Here is a 19,910-nt window from a genome sequence, read left to right as displayed (position 1 = left end):
GAGAACAGATGGCATTCTGCAAGAGATGGTATTTAAGAGGCTATCATTACTTGGAAAAGCACCAGAGAAGAGCTTGTGGAATGTGAGAGAGGGAAATCTCAAGTCATCCATCTCTGAAAATGCTTCACAGTGAATAGAAACACCAATTAGTTAAAGTTACAAGGGCATCTCTTCCCACAAAGCAGTAGCTCACAGCTCTTAGCTGCACAACTCTGAAACCCTGATAGCTTGCAAAACATCCAAAAGAAAGAAAGAAAGAAAGAAAGAAAGAAAGAAAGCAAGGATGACCAGTGAGTGGGAGTGAATCTGTTATTAATTACGGTTCCTTTTATGCCCTATCAGCCCACACAGCTAGAGATGCTGCTCATGAACTGAGCTTCACATTTTAAGGTATAGATTGATGGAACCCCCCGAGTGCCATTGCATAGTTACAAGACAAAAAAAAAAGAGTGCCCTGCTTTGAATATAAGGAGTTTAAATTACTGCAAGTAAAATTGGAAGTAAGGTTTAAAAGGAAGGATGCTCTGGCCTGTTGTGTGCTTCCAGTGTCTTGAAGGGGTCCTGAAGACATCATAAATACAAAAACTTTGCCTCTTGGGTGACAATGCATAAGCAATTTTTTTATAAGCACAGAGAATCCAGTGTGTTCTTTCAATGGTGCAACAGTGCAACAAGGGCTGATCAATATATATAATGTAATCACAATATATTTATTTGGTGCAATATGAAGCAAAAACGAATATTGAGAATATTTTCAGGTGATTTATATTATATATAACATTTAGGCCTATCTATCAACATGAGAGTGGTTTCATAGCATCTCTGGTTTAATTTTCAATAGCAAAAACACCTTTAGAACTGGTAAGTTTGATTAATTGTCTTGAATCTGTCCGTTCATTGAAATCCTAGTCAAAGATGAATTGGATGTCTCCATGTGGCATGTTTTGTGGTTTAGTAAAATGTATTAATATTTCTGTAAATATTACTGTTTTATTGGTGCAAAAAAAATGAATATGACTCAGTTACATTATGGCTTGTTTTCATTTAATGTCTTGCTTTGAATAGATTTTTACTGAATTTTTCTTTTGCATCAGTCTTGTATTAATATTTATATACTGTTATAATATTTATTAAAATTTTGAATTTGATTAGATTTTTATCATTTCAGTTTTCATTTTAGTTTGATTTAGTAATTTTGGTATAAACTTTTGTAATTTTTAAATATATATTTCAGTATAGCTCTATTTTTGTTTCAGTTTTAGTCATTTTAGAACTTTAACTTATTACAATTAGCTGCCAAGGCAACATTTCTATTTTTAAAAGTTTTTAAAGTTTATCATTAATGTTTGTCTTTTTTTCTCTCTTGTTTTAATCAGATACTGTAATTATTTTAATCATTTAATTTTGGTAAAACAAAAACACTTGCATTAAATAATTTTCAGGCTAATTGGCTACAGAATACCATCAAAATGCTGAGATCTAATTGTAATGTGATTAATAAAATAATAATAATATCATTGTTTAACATAGCCTATATGACCCAGACATAACTGCATCATAAATATTTATTTATTTATTTATTTATTTTCACTTTTGCATTTTTTGTGGATGACAGCTCAAAGAAGAACCGTATGGATTAGCAGGTACATTGTGGGACACTGCGGTTCTATTAAGGTATTTCTTGAAACTTGGCTCAACTTTCATAATATGACAGCAAGTTTTCTTCCACTCCCCCCACCCATCAATCCATCTGAGAACCTCCCGTTCAACATTTACAAGGGTATTTACTGCTTCATTCAAAGCATTGGCTTGCATTGAAGCTTAAGGCTAGTTCTCCCTAAGCCTTTGACGAAAGCTTTGACAGAAGCTGTATCAATAGTATTGGCATCTGTCAAAGACAGAAGGACAGACATTGTAGAGAAGATGTCAAGCGCCAGGCTACAATAGACCAAAGGTTTAAAATGAGACAATGCCAGCGGTGCTGTGAATAGCTAGGTGAGTCAATGAGATCTAATAGCTAGCACTTTCAGTCTAATTAGATTTACCCATTGGAAAGCCATTATACTAGAAGCTGTGGCTCCAGGGTTTCCCTGCAACCTTTTACAAGAGTGCATCCATTATACATGACACTCATTTGTCAAATTGATTTAAAAAAAAAAAAAAAAAAAAAAGATGTTTTGTTTGCACTTCTGTCTTTTCCTTATGTCTCCAAAGTGATAAGAGACGTCTGTATTAGTGAACTTTAGGATTAAGCAAGAACATTTACAAGACATTCTGAGTGGTGATGAAATATTCAGTAAAGCATATCAAGGCTCATTATCGATCATATTAGGAATTGTTAAAGGAAAATGAGGAGGGTAAATGTTGTCTTCATTAGCATCATTAATTGAAAACAGCCAGAGCATTACACACAAAGGACTGAATTTAATCAAGTACATCGATGGATTCCTACTTTACATTCAGGGAATCCACAGTAGGGTTGTCAGGACTTTGAGGAAGTGGTGTAATTTGTAGACCAAGCATTCAGTGGAGCATATCTATATTTTCATCATGAAATATCATTTGTGGGCTTCTTGACACCCCTGACTTTATTTTTCCATAGTTTTTCTTCAGCATTTATGGATCAGCGGTCATTGCTCTTGCTGAGACTGAATGGGATTGGCTTGGCTCCCAAAATCCTAAAAACCTTGGAGCTTGTACAACCAAAAAATTTTATAGCCCAGACAATAAAGTCTCCTAGGTATCAACATTGAGGAGCTTAGCCTGGGATGGACGGGAGCGGAGCTCTCTGTACTCAGTACCCAGTCACTTCATGCGTATTTACCATGGCAGTCAAACATATGGACCCCCTGAAGCTCAGCAACATTACCATTCATTTAATTTAATTTGCCACATAAAAAAAAAAAAGATTTGTCAGGATAAATCAATGCTTATTAACTGCTAACTTTAGATATGGATATTGTGTTTAAAAGGTGCTGCCAGCACCTCTCATTCACATTCTTTGACACTTGCACACTTACTTCGAGGGTTTGGAGCTGATATGCCATGATTAGAGTGATAAATAAGAAATAAACTGCATAAAAAGAAAATGCTGGAAACAAAAACACAGAGCATTACAATTTCAGGTGTATGGAGCCCCTAAAGGAACATGGTGATGGTACAAATTTTTTTTTTAGGAAAATGCAATAGTTTTACAAAAGAACGCAAATGTTTTACAGAGTGAACTCAAAGATTCTCTGGCAAAAACAAAAGCTTTAAAAAATTATTTTCCTCCCGTGACAATAATATCAGCAGTGTTGGGGAAGGTTACTTTTAAAGGTTATGCTTTACAGTATTGTGTTAGTCCCTAAAAAGGAGTTTTGTTGAGAGTTTTTACGTTTTCATTACTTCCTATCATCTGGCCTAGGCTTGCTTGTTTGTTTTTAATATAAAAAAGTTATATCTATGGCAGATGTAAAAACCCTTTCACACCAAAAGTGAGGCTGAAGAAAATGTAAATTTAAATGTATTTATTTTATTTTAATTTTTTTGTATTTTTCAAAGATATATCTTTTGTTAGATATATCTTCCAAATGTACATTTTAAAAGCTTAAACAAACCTTTCAGCTTCTCTGCCATTCTGGATTGCATGAAGAATAGGACGCAAGAGAAGAAAGTTCAACACATTCTTCTACATCACTACACCACGCTAAAGTCATTTTTGCTTATTAGTGTGGTTGAACTGGATCATTGAAGGTCAGCAGCAAACATACTGGTTAATAAAATGAAATGGGTCAAGTATACGGATATTTGTGTTATTTAACAATAAGGTTTGCATAAAGTTCTGAGTTATCTTTTCAAAGTAGTTATTCATTTTGATGAATATTGAATCTGTTTTTGTGCAAGTGAGATGAGTAAATGCATGTTCACTTTTAGTCTTGAACTACAGTTTCTCTTAACATGGGAACTTTCTGTAAGTTTAATTTTAGTTTGTTTGTTTTTTTGTTTTGTTTTTAATGTCTGATATTTATAGTTTATATTATTTAAGTTTTATTTTAGTTACCAAAAATGTAAAAGTTTTAATTTTAACATTAAAAACGCTATTTGACATTTAACTACTGCAGTTCTATAACATTTTTACTGATGCCAACTAACATTTCATAACTGGCATTCTGCCTGAATATGTATTATTGCCTGTTGGTCTTTTGTTTTTATGAAGCAAGCTCATAATCTATATAAGGCTTTACAATGCCACTCTCCACAAGGACAGTATCTTTCACCTGGAACGGCAAGCATCATATATTTCCAGTTAATCTTAATAAAAAAAGTTAATAACAATATTTGAGTCTCACATTGGATGATCCTTCAGCATTTCCCTAGCCAGAATGACAAGAATTGATCCCATGCTTAAGAAGTAGCCCAATCTGTGGAGTGCATATTGATGATACGGGACAGCAAACTGTCCCAGTTCGAGGCACATCAGGCACGATAATGTACAAAGTGGCCGATCGATATGGCTTGGCAGCGCTTGCTCTGTGCAGTGTCCATAATGTGATGTGTACTCAATCAATAACCTCTCTTAGTTGACATACAGATTGGTGTGGCCCATGTTGTTTTTCTTGCATGGCATGCAGGTGAAGCCCAACCACAGCACAGAAAGACAGGAAATTACATGACTGTCCCTGGTGACAGGTGGCTGAATAGGAGTTAGAGACTCTGTGGAAGAGCCTATTCTTAGGGCTGGATGGAAGAGGTGACAGGTGATTAAAATGACAGGTGATTAAAACCTTGGGACCATAAAGCAAGGGGATGTTTCATGCTTTTGCTGGTTTGGCTGGATTTTTTCACCACATCTTTCCTTTTGAACATCTTTAAATGGAAAGATTTGGATTGAGAAAATGTGTTCAAAGCTGCTTACTCAAGCCTTGGTTTTTCTGGGTTTGGTGTGACCAAAGACTCTTGAGCTTGTCAGAGCAGTCAGTGAGACTTAGGCCATAAGCAGAGGTTGATGTGGGATTTATTTTATTTGCTCTCCTCATTCAGATTCCAGAGACACAAACCAGTCTGAGAAACATCAGCCAGCATGGGAATATTCCCTTTGATTATTTGCATCAGTTTTGGAAATCTATATATATATATATATATATATATATATATATATATATATATATACAGTGGGCAAAATATGTATTTGATCCCCTGCAGATTTTGTAAGTTTGCCCACTTACAAAGAAATTAAGGGTCTGTAATTTTTATGGTAAGCTTATTTTAGCAGACAGAGACAGAACACCAACCAAAAAAATCCAGAACAAAACACATTATATAAAGGTTAGAGATTGATTTGTATTTCAGTGAGTGAAATAAGTATTTGATCCCCTACCAACCAGCAAGAATGCTGTCTCCCACAGATTGGTTATTTGCCCATGTGGAACACAGATTAGTCCTGTTACTTTAATAAGGTACTCCTAATGTCAGCTCGTTAGGTGTATAAGACATCTGTCCACACAAACTATATCTTCCATTCCAACCTCTCCCACCAGGTCAGGATGGGCAAGACCAAAGAGCTGTCAAAGGATGTCAGAGACACAATTGTAGATCTGCACAAGGCAGGAATGGGCTACAAGACTATCAGCAAGAAGCTTGGTGAGAAAGAGACAACTGTTGGTGCGATTATTCGGAAAAGGAAGAAATACATAACAACCATCAATTGGCCTTGGTCTGGAGCTCCGTGCAAGATCTTGCCTGGTGAGGTAAGGATGATCATAAAAAGGTGAGGGATCAGCCCAGAACTACACAGGAGGAGCTTGTTAATGATCTTAAGGCAGTTGGGACCACAGTCACCAAGCAAAACATTGGTAACACACTACGCCGCAATTCACCTGCAGCCTGCACCTGCAGCATCCGCAAAGTCCCCCTGCTCAGGAAGGCACATGTACAGGCCCGTGTAAAGTTTGAGAAAGAACATAATGATTTTTTTTTTCTTCTAAGGATACGGAACGGCTTCACTGCATTGAGGGGTAAATGAACAGGGCTGTAAAATCTTGGACGAGAACCTCCTTCCCTCAGCCAGAACACTGAAGATGGGTCATGGATAAGTCTTCAAGGACTACAATGACCCAAAACATACCGCCAAGGAAACAAAGGAGTGGCTCAAGAACAAGCAGATTAAGATCATGGAGTGGCCTAGCCGGTTCCAGACCTCAATCCTACAGAAAATGTGTGGAGGAAGCTGAAACTTTGAATTGCCAAATGACAGCCGAAAAACCTGAAGGATTGAGAGAGGATCTGTTAAGAGGAGTGGATCAAAATCCCTCCTGAGATGTCTGCAAACCTGGTGACCAACTACAAAAAAAACATCTTACCTCTGTGCTTGCCAACAAGGCTTTCTGCACAAAGTAATCTGGTAATCTGTCTCTATACTTTAAAATAAACCTACCATTAGAATTAGAGACCCTTCATTTCTTTGTAAGTGGGCAAATGTACAAAATCAGCAGAGGGTCAAATAAATATTTCCCACACTGTAAATACATACAATGTTTTTTTTTTTACAAAATATTTATACAAAATACAAAAATACATATATATTTTGTTAATATTTGGTCACGACATATTCATATATTTTGGTTTTAGTTCATTTTAAGACTACAATTTCAATGTCCTATTTCATGTAATTTTATACTTTTGCACTCATCATTTAAATGTTTCTTTTATCATCTTAAATTAGATTTGACCTAGATATTAATATGTAAATTCAAAAATCTGTAAAATGTTTGAATATTTGATATAATTTTGCACTTGCTGTCATTGATTAAACTGTCATTTTACTCATACAAAAAAGCATTTTGATGTTGTAATTGATGCAGTATGTGGTCTGGCATTGTCATGTTGGAAAATGCAAGGTGTTCCCTGAAAGAGACTTTTGATTTATTTAAAATGACATCTGGATGGGAGCATATGTTGTTCTAGAACTTGGATATACCTTTCAGCATTGATGGTGCCTTTCCAGATGTGTAAGCTGCCCATGCCACACACACACATACAACCCCATACAATCAGAGATGCAGGCTTCTGAACTGAGCACTGATAACAACTTGGGTTGTCCTTGTCCTCTTTAGTCCAGATGACATGGCGTCCCAGTTTTCCAAAAAAGAACTTCAAATTTTAATTCGTCTGCCCACAAAACAGTTTTCCACTTTGCCACTGTCCATTTTAAATGAGCCTTGGCCCAGAGAAAATGCCTTCACTTCTGGATCATGTTAAGATAGCTTCTTTTTTGACCTATAGAGTTTTCGCTGGCAACAGCGAATGGCACGGTGGATTGTGTTCACCAACAATGTTTTCTGGAAGTATTCCTGAGCCCATGTTGTGACTTCCATTACAGTAGCATTCCTGTATGTGATGCAGTGGTGTCTAAGGGCCCGAAGATCATGGGCATCCAGTATGGTTTTCAGGCCTTGACCCTTACGCACAGAGATTGTTCCAGATTCTCTGAATCTTTGGATGATATTATGCACTGTAGACGATGATAACTTCTAACTCTTTGCAATTTTTCTCTGAGAAACTCCTTTCTGATATTGCTCCACTATTTTTCGCCGCAGCATTGGGGGAATTGGTGATCCTTAGCCCAACTTGACTTCTGAGAGACACTGACACTCTAAGAGGCTCTTTTTATACTCAATCATGTCATCAATTTACCTAATCAGGAAGTCAGAAATCTTGTTGTGATTCTGGAGACAGACCTTAGTTTCAGTAGTCATGTCAAAGCAGTAACTAAATCAGCATACTATCATCTAAAAAACATTGCAAGAATTAGATGTTTTGTTTCCAGTCAAGACTTGGTAAAACTTGTTCATGCCTTTATCACCAGCAGGGTGGACTATTGTAATGGGCTCCTCACCGGCCTTCCCAAAAAGACCATTAGACAGCTGCAGCTCATCCAGAACGCTGCTGCCAGGATTCTGACTAGAACCAGAAAATCTGAACATATCAAACCAGTCCTCAGGTCCTTATACTGGCTTCCAGTTACATTTAGGATTGATTTAAAAGTATTTTTACTTGTTTATAAATCACTCAATGACCTATGACTGAAATATATTGCAGATATGTTCACCGAATATGAACCTAATAGACCAATCAGGTTATTAGGATCGAGTCAGTTAGAAATACCAAGGGTTCACACAAAACAAGGGGAGTCCGCCTTTCGTTACTATGCCGCCTGCAGTTGTCAACATTAGTCACATTTAAATCTAGACTCAAAACTCACCTGTTTAGCTGTGCATATATTGAATGAGCACTGTGCGATGTCCGAACCAATTGCACTGTATTTTACGTATTCACTGTATTTTATGTAAAATCATTTTTTATTTTTAACTGTTTTCAATTCATTTTAAATAAGTCCATTTTTAAATAATTTTTCCAAAGTTTTAAAATTGCTTTTTTATTTTTATTATTTTTTCTTCATGGTTATTTTACTTTCTTTTATGTTAAGCACTTTGAATTACCATTGTGTACGAAATGTCCTTCTCAAAAAATTAGCATATTGTGATAAAGTTCCTTATTTTCCATAATGTAATGATAAAAATTTAACTTTCATATATTTTAGATTCATTGCACACCAACTGAAATATTTCAGGTCTTTAATTGTTTTAATACTGATGATTTTGGCATACAGCTCATGAAAACCCAAAATGCCTGTCTCAAAAAATTAGCATATTTCATCCGACCAATAAAAGAAAAGTGTTTTTAATACAAAAAAGGTCAACCTTCAAATAATTATGTTCAGTTATGCACTCAATACTTGGTTGGGAATCATTTTGCAGAAATGACTGCTTCAATGCGGCGTGGCATGGAGGCAATCAGCCTGTGGCACTGCTAAGGTGTTATGGAGGCCCAGGATGCTTCGATAGCGACCTTAAGCTCATCCAGAGTGTTGGGTCTTGCGTCTCTCAACTTTCTCTTCACAATATCCCACAGATTCTCTATGGGGTTCAGGTCAGGAGAGTTGACAGGCCAATTGAGCACAGTAATAACATGGTCAGTAAACCATTTACCAGTGGTTTTGGCACTGTGAGCAGGTGCCAGGTCGTGCTGAAAAATGAAATCTTCATCTCCATAAAGCTTTTCAGCAGATGGAAGCATGAAGTGCTCCAAAATCTCCTGATAGCTAGCTGCATTGACCCTGCCCTTGATAAAACACAGTGGACCAACACCAGCAGCTGACATGGCACCCCAGACCATCAGTGACTGTGGGTACTTGACACTGGACTTCAGGCATTTTGGCATTTCCTTCTCCCCAGTCTTCCTCCAGACTCTGGCACCTTGATTTCCGAATGACATGCCAAATTTGTCCAAAAGTCCAGTGCTGCTTCTCTGTAGCCCAGGTCAGGCGCTTCTGCCGTGGTTTCTGGTTCAAAAGTGGCTTGACCTGGGGAATGCGGCACCTGTAGCCCATTTCCTGCACACGCCTGTGCACGGTGGCTCTGGATGTTTCTACTCCAGACTCAGTCTACTGCTTCCGCAGGTCCCCCAAGGTCTGGAATCGGTCCTTCTCCACAGTCTTCCTCAGGGTCCGGTCACCTCTTCTCTTTGTGCAGCGTTTTTTGCCACACTTTTTCCTTCCCACAGACTTCCCACTGAGGTGCCTTGATACAGCACTCTGGGAACAGCCTGTTCGTTCAGAAATTTCTTTCTGTGTCTTACCCTCTTGCTTGAGGGTGTCAATGATGGCCTTCTGGTCAGCAGTCTTACCCATGATTGCGGTTTTGAGTAATGAACCAGGCTGGGAGTTTTTAAAAGCCTCAGGAATCTTTTGCAGGTGTTTAGAGTTAATTGGTTGATTCAGATGATTAGGTTAATAGCTTGTTTAGAGAACCTTTTCATGATATGCTAATTTTTTGAGATAGGAATTTTGGGTTTTCATGAGCTTTATGCCAAAATCATCAGTATTAAAACAATAAAAGACCTGAAATATTTCAGTTGGTGTGCAATGAATCTAAAATATATGAAAGTTTAATTTTTATCATTACATTATGGAAAATAATGAACTTTATCACAATATGCTAATTTTTTGAGAAGGACCTGTATAAGTAAACTTGCCTTGCCTTGCCTAATAAGTTGCAAATGGGTCCTTCATCTGTTCCTTGTTAACTTTTCTGGCCTCTTATTGCTACCTGTCCCAACTTGTTTGGAATGTGTAGCTCTCATGAAATCCAAAATGAGCCAATATTTGGAATGACATTTAAAAATGTTTCACTTTCAACATTTGATATGTAATCTATATTCTATTTTGAATAAAATATAAGTTTATGAGATTTGTAAATTATTCCATTCCTTTTTTACTCACAATTTGTACAGTGTCCCAACTTCTTTGGAATCTGGTTTGTACTTATGACTTTAGGTGCTAATTTAATTCCACACCTCATTGCGTATGGACAAGTGCATGCAGTGCAGATACAGGACACGTTGATAATGTTGTAATCCGGAATGGGAATGAAGTTGCTCAGGAGAGTAAAAGTGAGATGGCACTCAGTGTCCTCGGAACACCATGACTTCACACTTCTTCAGAAAATCCATGCTTGACTGATGGGACATGCTGCTAATAGGTTTCCATCGAGTGCTTATTATAATAGTTCCTGTCGCTCTTGCTTTACAAAATGTAGAACAGTGGGAACTCTGTGGACTGAGATAAAATGCATTAGCTCATTTCATGGCGAGATCTTTGGTCTTGAGCATGCATTATATTATGGTTCAACCATGTATGCGGTCGGCTTAATATTGGACAGATTCAGTGGTTTAAGTAAGTGGGCACTTAAGCCACTCCCTTTATGACATCACTATCACTTTATTCACCACCGCGGATATACAGGATGATTTGCATTAATATTGCAAGAACAATAGAGTGGAAATCAACAAAGAGAGGACTATGAGCCCTTTTTGTGAAATAAAAAGTATTAATTCATTTTTAAGAAATCAAACTGAACCAAAACTTTTGAATAGTAGTGATGAAAATATTTATTTAAGACCCATGACTGTCAATAGAATAAAAAAGTTCTAAATGTCAACTAAAAATAACTGTTTGCTGACCTATTTTATTCAAAATATCTTATTTTATGTTCAACAGAAGAAAAGAAGAAAATTAGCCTTTTGTCCGCTGCTATTTTGACCTCTAGAGATTAATTAGAGATTTATTTAAATTTTAAATTAAATCAAATTAACAATACTGCTAAGTATATTAAATGAAATAAATATTCAGCACCAAATTTCATTATTTTAGTTATTAGTAAATATTATTTTAAACATTTTTACATTATTATTATTTTTTAATACATATCTGAATATATAATATAATATTATGGTTATTTTTTATCAAATACTGTAGCAAAGCAAGGAAATGTTACTTGTACATAAAACTGTCTCCTGCAGTTTCACAGCTATACACGGCACAAACTTATGTAATAGAGTCATGGTACACCACAGGAAATGGAACATTAGCATGCGGTTATACATCGACAATGAATCAATATTTGTAAAGGAAGATAAATTAGTTACACAAGACACTTAAGTACCTGATTTACCATTTTGCATTATGCAAAAGGAGCCAGAAATTCTAGAGATGTTTAACGATATATGACATCATTTGAATTTGCTGCTTGTTTTGTAGCTGAGCTCTTAGTGTTTTAGTTTGTACATTGTCACAATGTCATAAAACATGTGGTGCATGTTGAATGAAATACTCCCAGCAGAAAGGCTGCAGTGAGAAATATGTGGGTGAAGGGACGGCTGTTTCCTTCAACCTTCTTTGATTGGAAAAGCTCAACCTGAAGTTGGTCAATAATGGCAGGAAGGTCTGCTCATGCTTGATCCTCCCACTCATTCATTTACTGAAGCCATTTATGGGCAGAGAGCTGTGTCACTTCATTCATGCTCATGTTTGATTTCCATGGCATATGCTTGCTCATTCATTGAGGTCCCCTTCAGCACAGGTAATCAAAGAAAATGGGATGCTATTTTTGTACTAGTTTTATGTGTACCCTTATTTTTATGGTTTCCGGACCCACGTACAACACACAAATAAAACACACATGAAATCTAACTCCTCTAATCATAACAAAATGGATTTACTGTGTTTTTATGTTATCAAATTTTCCAGAGCTGTTCTATGACCAGTTGATCATGATGCTTGAGATACATAAAGTTCACACGAGAAAAGGCATGCATAAGAAAGTTTGGTGATTGCTTTTAAAACAAAAACAAATACACTCAGACTATTTTTTTAAGCTTTAATCTTGGTGCCAACAATGTTCAATTGTAAAGTGAATGGATCCTGGAATAAAAACCGAATTTTAGTAGAAAATTAAAAAGATAGTTAAACTTTCTATTTAATTGTCCACTAAAATGGATTTGCCTTTCATTTGATTGGATCCATACAAACATTATTTTAAGGAAAAAAAGTTATGTGTTTGTATTTATAAAGAGAGAGACAGAAAGGCTTTGTGCTCTTGTGCTTTCATTGCATAAGCGAGTACACATTTTAACTAAATATATTTTTGCAAGTTAATCTTAAGCATTGAACAAAATCTTTTGGTCTGAGGATTCGTTTGTACATTTTGAATAATGAACCAAAAGTGTTCAAGAAAAAATTATAATTACTTAATCTTTGATAATTTTTTCTTTCTCTTGCAGATATTGGCCATCATATCCATTCTGTTCATCATTCTTTCAACAATAGCACTTTCCCTGAACACCTTGCCTGAACTTCAAGTGACAGATGAATTTGGCCAAGCCAATGACAATCCTCAACTCGCTCACGTTGAAGCCGTGTGTATTGCATGGTTTACAATGGAGTATCTCCTGCGCTTCCTGTCATCGCCAAACAAGTGGAAATTCTTCAAAGGGCCACTAAATGTCATTGACTTATTAGCTATATTACCCTACTATGTCACTATTTTTCTGACTGAGTCAAACAAAAGTGTGCTGCAGTTCCAGAACGTGAGGAGGGTGGTGCAGATATTCCGCATCATGAGAATATTGAGGATTCTGAAGTTGGCAAGACATTCAACAGGACTGCAATCTCTTGGATTCACCCTCAGGCGCAGCTATAATGAGCTCGGCTTACTTATATTGTTCTTAGCCATGGGAATCATGATATTCTCAAGTTTGGTATTCTTTGCAGAGAAGGATGAGGATGCAACCAAATTTACCAGCATCCCAGCTTCGTTTTGGTGGGCTACAATCACCATGACTACAGTGGGCTATGGAGATATTTATCCACAGACTCTGCTTGGCAAAATAGTCGGTGGACTTTGCTGCATTGCTGGTGTTCTGGTCATTGCCTTACCCATCCCTATTATTGTGAATAACTTCTCTGAGTTCTACAAGGAGCAGAAACGACAGGAAAAAGCCATCAAGAGAAGAGAAGCCTTAGAACGAGCCAAGAGAAACGGCAGCATTGTCTCAATGAACCTGAAAGATGCCTTAGCAAGAAGTATGGAGCTAATGGATGTCGCCGTGGACAAAAGTGAGGATAAACAGCCAATGGACAACCACCTTTCTCCGAGCCGGTGGGGTGTTCCACAGCGCACATCCTCGGATATCAGCCTCAGATCCTTTGACAAGAAGTTTCCTGAGAGTGGCCCAAACGGCTCACGGGAATATGTCAGAACGCCAAGTCCACAGCATCTGAATGCTCAGAAGCTGGAGGAAATGTATAACCAGATGGCAAGGACACAGTCCTTCTCAGATCTCAACATAGTCGACAGCACACAACCTGCAGGTGTGTCAAACCACAAGGTAGAGTTGGAGATGAAGGGAGTCCCGACGGCCACCCAACGGCAACCCAAGGAAAGACCAGTAACCGATGTCAGGAGCATATCCAGCGTTGACAGCTTTGCAAGTTGCACCGCTGAATTTGGACAGGGTGAGAAGGCATCCACCACCTCTTCTTATACAGCAGAGCAGGTTCAGCAAAGGCAACTGAAAGTACCTCCGCACCTTCATTTCGGCCAGCTGACACCCTTTGACATGAGTCCGGAGGAGAACACTGAGACTCTCAACCAAGACAATGACAAGCGACCAGATGGTGAGAACTTCAGTGAGGTCATAGAAAACATCAGAAGCTCCATTAGAGGCACAAATACAATGAAGACAAAGGACCTCAAAGTCAACTTCATAGAAACACCAGAGGACGCTCCTCTAACACCACCCAACACATCTTCTCCACAGGATATCAACAACAGTCTTCTGGAAGATGACTCCCCGGAGGGAGAATGCTCTCCACTCTGTTCGGATTCTGAAATACTGGGAAGTATCCCAGTGAAAGGCTTGGTTCTTTCTCCAAAGATACTAGCTGGTGGATACCATCCTGGGGAGACAGCGCTGCTTCTGGGAAACCTGGAGGAACAGGATTATCACAAGGAACAGAACTCAATGGCAGTGGCTTCCGCAGCCATCTCCTCATCCAAACTAGCAGCACAGAACTGCACTCAAGTGGTAGTTGGTGGTAATGGAGAGGAAAAGCCAGACTCTAACCAAAGTGAACACAAAGTAGAGAACCACATGTTTACGCCAGAGATCCATCTAATGCCGGGGGATGGCAATCACTCGCCATCTTGCGAAACCGGTATGTGACTGTGACTTGACATTCATACAGAGTGGAGCGCACTGGTGGAGAAAAGGGCACGCAGATGTGGTCTGAAAGTTAATTTTGCATGGCATGAAAAGTCCCTTGTAATTGTGTCATTGTCAATAATGCAAATGACCTGGAGGATGCGGGTGCAAACGAGAGGCTTGTTAAGCATGTATTTACCAACAATGAGGACACTGTAGACATACTTGTACATTTTACATTTTCACTTGTTTTATGATTTTATAATGACAGTCAGAGCCATAAAGGGCCAGATCTACAAGAGCATGCATATTAACAAAGCTGTTTTACGGTGCTTAGTTTGCTGAGAGCACTCCACGGTAAATATAGAGACTACACCAATGGCAATGCACATAGCCACAGAGGGCATAGTAGACGTCAAAAGGGTTTACTTTAGCCTTTTTTTCTGTTTTAAAGAGGGAATTTTCATCAAAGACTGTGAAACGTGAGCTGCAAAGTAGCAACGTATTGAAACATATCATGACTTTCTGTAGAAATGCAATGTGTACCTAATGCAGATGTGTTTGTGTTATGATCTAGGAATTGTCTATAATGTCACATTTATTTGGGGTTTTTATTTTCTTTTATTATTATTATTATTTTACTATCTGGTTTGGTACTCAAATTAGTAGCATCAAAATCTCAAATTAATGACCAGACTTTTTTTCTTAATATCAGAGATACATAAACACCAGTAGTTGCCAAATGAGAATAGCAATCAGACAATATACAAAAGCTGTAAATTGTTTATTGAATGTTATACATCGCTATATGCCTGGATAAAATTAAGATGTCAACTTTCAAAAAATATTGTTTTAGGTTTAAACATATATCATATAAACACATGGGTACAGCAGGTATGTATGTCTTAACTTATCTTTACATACTGAAATGTTCAATAGCACATCAAACAGTCAATTAAATTAAAAAATAAAATAAGTATATATAGTGTTGTTAGATTAATTTTACCATCAAATCAGAAGTTCTGGTCATTAAAAACTACAAATGTTGTTCACATATTTCCTTTTTAAAACTCAAAACCCCAGTAGTAATGCTATTGTCAAAAGGACCAAAACACAAACTACGGTTTCATTTACACACACACACACACACTTAATCTTATTTTTATTTTTATTTTGTATTTTTTTTTGACAAGAGTACAGTAGTGTAAATGCCACTACAGTTTAGATTTTTCACATGAGTTGATTCATTATTATTCATATTTCACCATATCTGTATCATTCAGATGCCTGACCTTTGAGTCATTTCTTAACAAACTCACCTCTGTCTGGTTTAACGGAGTATTCAAGAATATGTTGTTCTCTTTTGAGTTATGTATTATCACCTGGCTGACATGTTTTTCCTGTCACATGAGAGAATATCCATTTTATGTTGCCTTTATTCCAAGATTGCTGGAAATCTGTATGTATATTACTTGCTTTGGCATGGCGGTTGGCTGATTGTTCAAAATGTACATTGTGTTTGGAGAAATCACACAATCTGAATGGGCCGAATGAGGATTGTGAAAAAGACGAGGAGGAGGAAATCAAGATTTCAGCTGGCTCTCGCAGTTACACTATGGTGGAAAGTGCAATACAGCATACTGCAATCTATGCAGGCCAAGAATAGTGGCACTTTATTTACAGTCTAATGGATTTGTAGGTGTACAGGCAGAGACTTCAATTGTATTTTTCAGATGATATATCTTTAATATTTGAAATATCAGTGTTACCACTTAAAAAAAAAGATTTGACGTTTTAAAAATACTTTATGGCTCTCAGAATCACTCTGGTTATATTCTTCGAATAGGATTCTTCTGACAAATCAGACCAGGAGAGTCTTTTATAAATGTCTACAAACAGGTTCATTTGAAATATGAAAAACAAACTCTTTAAATTATTGAATGGGCTCATAAAAAGTATTTTATGTTTTATTAATTAATGCTGACAGTGGTTCTATTTTTTCTAAACCAAAATTCTGCACGAACACAATTTCCTGCCATATGGTGGTTGAAATGACACGCGCCTGCTCATAAACATTTATGAGAAGGCTATAAATCAGTTGGCTTTGTTCATATAGCACTGTACAGAAAATTATACTTTTTATAGGGGAAAAAATCAGGTCTTTAAGTAATAGATATGCGTAATATTAAGTTCTCAGGTTTTCTACGGCACTAATTTTCTGATATGGTAGATGTCTATGTTTTCTTCATTTAAAGAACGCATCATCTTGTTTCAGTTGTTGTCGTTGTTTTTAAAAGAATGTCGTCACATGCCTGTTTTTGTTTTGACAGACTGTTGAATAATGGCCCATCTCATGCATTCCCACGGGATGGTCGGCTTCCCTTCTGTGCATTAAATGCCTCATATACAGTGGCCCCAAAAAATATTCGGACAAAATTTTACAAAATATCAAACTAAGTTGAATGTATTTTAAAAATATATAGCACAAGCACTCTTTAAAGAACAAAAAATAAAAAAAAAATTAAAAAGTCAAATTATGACAGATGGTTTTGGACACTTTCTGGTTGTCAAATATCAATGTACAGTATAAACTGGTAGGAAAAAGTATAAAAAATGACTCAAAAATAAAGAAAGTACAGTTAGTTTAAAAAAAGGCATCTTGCAAATGCTACTTATTGTGATATTTTGTATCAAATTTAAGTGTCCAAATATTACATGCCGATACTGTATATAAATATTGAGGGTTTAAGTCATCAATGAATGAAGTTTTGTAACCAATTTTGTGCATGGCTTGCACTCTCTGTAGGCACCTCTATTATGGTAATTGAATGGAATTTGTTTTTAGAGTGAAATATTTATTCAGCATGTTAAAGCTGCTACAATTTCCTCAATACTGCATATACAGCAACAACTGTTTAAAAGGAATAATTCACCAAAAAATGAAAATTCTGTTATCATTTATTCACCTCTATACCTGTATGACTTACTTTCTTCTGTGGAACATAGTTGATATTTTGTCTATACCATGAAAGTCAATGGAGTTCAGTGTTGTTTTGGGCCGCACTAACATTATTCAAATTATATAAACATAAAAATAAAATATGATGGTGAGGAACTGATGACAGACTTTTCATTTTTAAGTGAACTATGCCTTTAAGTCATGCCATAAAACACAAGCAAAACGAAATGCTCATATGAAATGTCTCATGTCTTTTAAGTGCTTGCATATGCTCAAAAATACAATTGTAGAGCCCTGACCATTTGAACAGCTCATAAGATAAAAGTTATTTATAACTGGTAGCTCAAATATATATATATATTTTTTTTTTTTAATCTTGTCATTGGCAGACTCTCATGTGCATTGTGGCATTTCAAAATGACAGTTTCAAATATTGCACAAATTAAAAGATTCTCACCATTTAGCACCTGTTGAATAAAGGCTTATGAGTGGGGCTCAAAGTCAGTACTGTTAAACTCTTGTTTTCTTCGTCACTCACACCAGACTTGCACTCACAACTGCTTTTTTTATCTGTACAGAAGCATCTCCCATCAGTCTTTATGGGAGCAGTAGATACAAAGGGATTTGTGTCTGTGTGACTTTGCTCATTTTTAATTGGAAAAATCACGATCATTTGTGATATATATCGTCATGGCAAGCGTGTGGTTTTCTTTTTTTTGTTGTTGTTTGAAAGCGAGGTTAAATATGAATGTGTCATCCATGTGTCATAGCCTGTTTTCCCATGCACACTTGCTACATTGTATTTCTTTCTCTCATGTCTTCTGCCTCTTTTCTGTTTTTGTTTGTTAAAAATGATGTTATCTTGTATCTCAATGTCCTTAGACACATTTAAGCTGCAGACTGTTTCTGCACATATCAGCATCTTTGAATGCATGTAGTAATCTGTACAATTATGTGATCACAGAGCACTTTGACATAGTACATGTATGTCAACATTTCTGTAAAATAAACCACATTGTCTATGTTAAGTCTACTAGCATATGCAGGATAATAAATAAATGTGTAAATAACTCACTTGTGCTCTGCAACTTCCATTTCCTGTCTTTATTAAAGCCTTTTAATCTTCATAGTTCACAACTGCTAGGATTTCAAATAAAATTGCAAAAATTACTTAAACATATTCAAAACAAGAAGTAAGAACTGAAGAAGAGAAGTAAATCGCAGTTTTCACAAAAATATTAAGCACCACAACTTTTTTTCAACACTGAACATAATAAGAAATGTTTCTTAAGCATCATATCAGAATATTAAAAAGATTTCTGAAATATCATGTAACACTGAAGAATGGATGTAAGGCTGTTGAAAATTCAGCTATTTACTAAACTAAATTCTGTGCCATCACAGAAATCAATAAAAAATTTAAATGTATTAAAATGGGGAGGGGGGGGGGGTTATATTAATATTTCACAATATTACTGTTTTTACTGTATTTCTGATCAAATAAATGCAGACATGGTAAAAAAAAAGAAAAAAAAAAAAAGAAAAAAAAAATCTTCTTTATAAAATCTTACAGACCCCAAAGTTTATGGTAGTGTACCTGCAACTCTTCAAATATCTCTTCTGTCCCCACACTTGGGTGTATTTGCTCTTGAGTGTAGAGAAAACAAGAGATAATAACAATATTTACAAGATTAGCCTGTAATCAAACTTAATATATTGTGAGGTTTCACAGCCTGAGACAAAATGATTTGGCAAAAAAAATTCAAAAATGGTTTCATTGTTCAACTGCTTTATAGATACAAAATTAAATCTTAATATAATATTATTTTATATAATACAATACAATATGTTCTAAACATCATTAAACCGTATGGCCTTAAAGAAGTTTTGAAGTATAAGTGCTCTGTATATTTTTTCAAAATGCATTTAACATCTTTTAGCAAAATCTAACAAAATGTGGCAGAATTACAGAAGTGAATTCCACACACAGTCGCACAAATTTGGTTTTCATCCTTATCTGAGCCAATTCCACCCTTCATCTAATGCTAGGGTTCACTATAGCAAACGTGTTCACTGAACTAGTGTGACACCTAGTGTTGGTTAAGTTACCACACAGATTTTCTCTCAGTCTTTGAGAGAGTGAATAGGAATAGCCTCAAAAGCCTCATTTAAAAATACTTTAAAAGAGAATCCCTCTGATAGTAAAGAGGTATATTAAATAGTAAAAAAATATTAAAGAGATAATCTTTGTTCTTGTAGATCATTTTAACTGCAGACTTGTTATTATTCTAAATGTATTTAGTTATGGTCTCATCCTAAAGCATTTAAAGTAAATCTTCATTTTAAAGAGTTAGTTCACCCAAGAATG

General features: G+C 36.2%; 1 protein-coding gene across 1 annotated transcript in view; it reads left to right on the top strand.

The window, feature by feature from the left end:
• Positions 1–14,728, top strand: part of LOC132123997 (potassium voltage-gated channel subfamily B member 2-like) — a 118,858-nt gene extending 104,130 nt beyond the window's left edge. Inside the window, exon 3 of the mRNA XM_059534714.1 lies at positions 12,661–14,728. Within this exon, the coding sequence (XP_059390697.1) occupies positions 12,661–14,604 (1,944 nt within the window). The 3' untranslated portion in view covers positions 14,605–14,728. The remainder of the gene's footprint in view (positions 1–12,660) is intronic.
• The last annotated feature ends 5,182 nt before the right edge of the window (positions 14,729–19,910 follow it).

This window comes from Carassius carassius, chromosome 42 (assembly GCF_963082965.1).
Source record: "Carassius carassius chromosome 42, fCarCar2.1, whole genome shotgun sequence".
NCBI lineage: Eukaryota > Metazoa > Chordata > Actinopteri > Cypriniformes > Cyprinidae > Carassius > Carassius carassius.
Note: the sequence above shows the minus strand (reverse complement) of the source record. Positions and strands in the feature narration are given on the sequence as shown.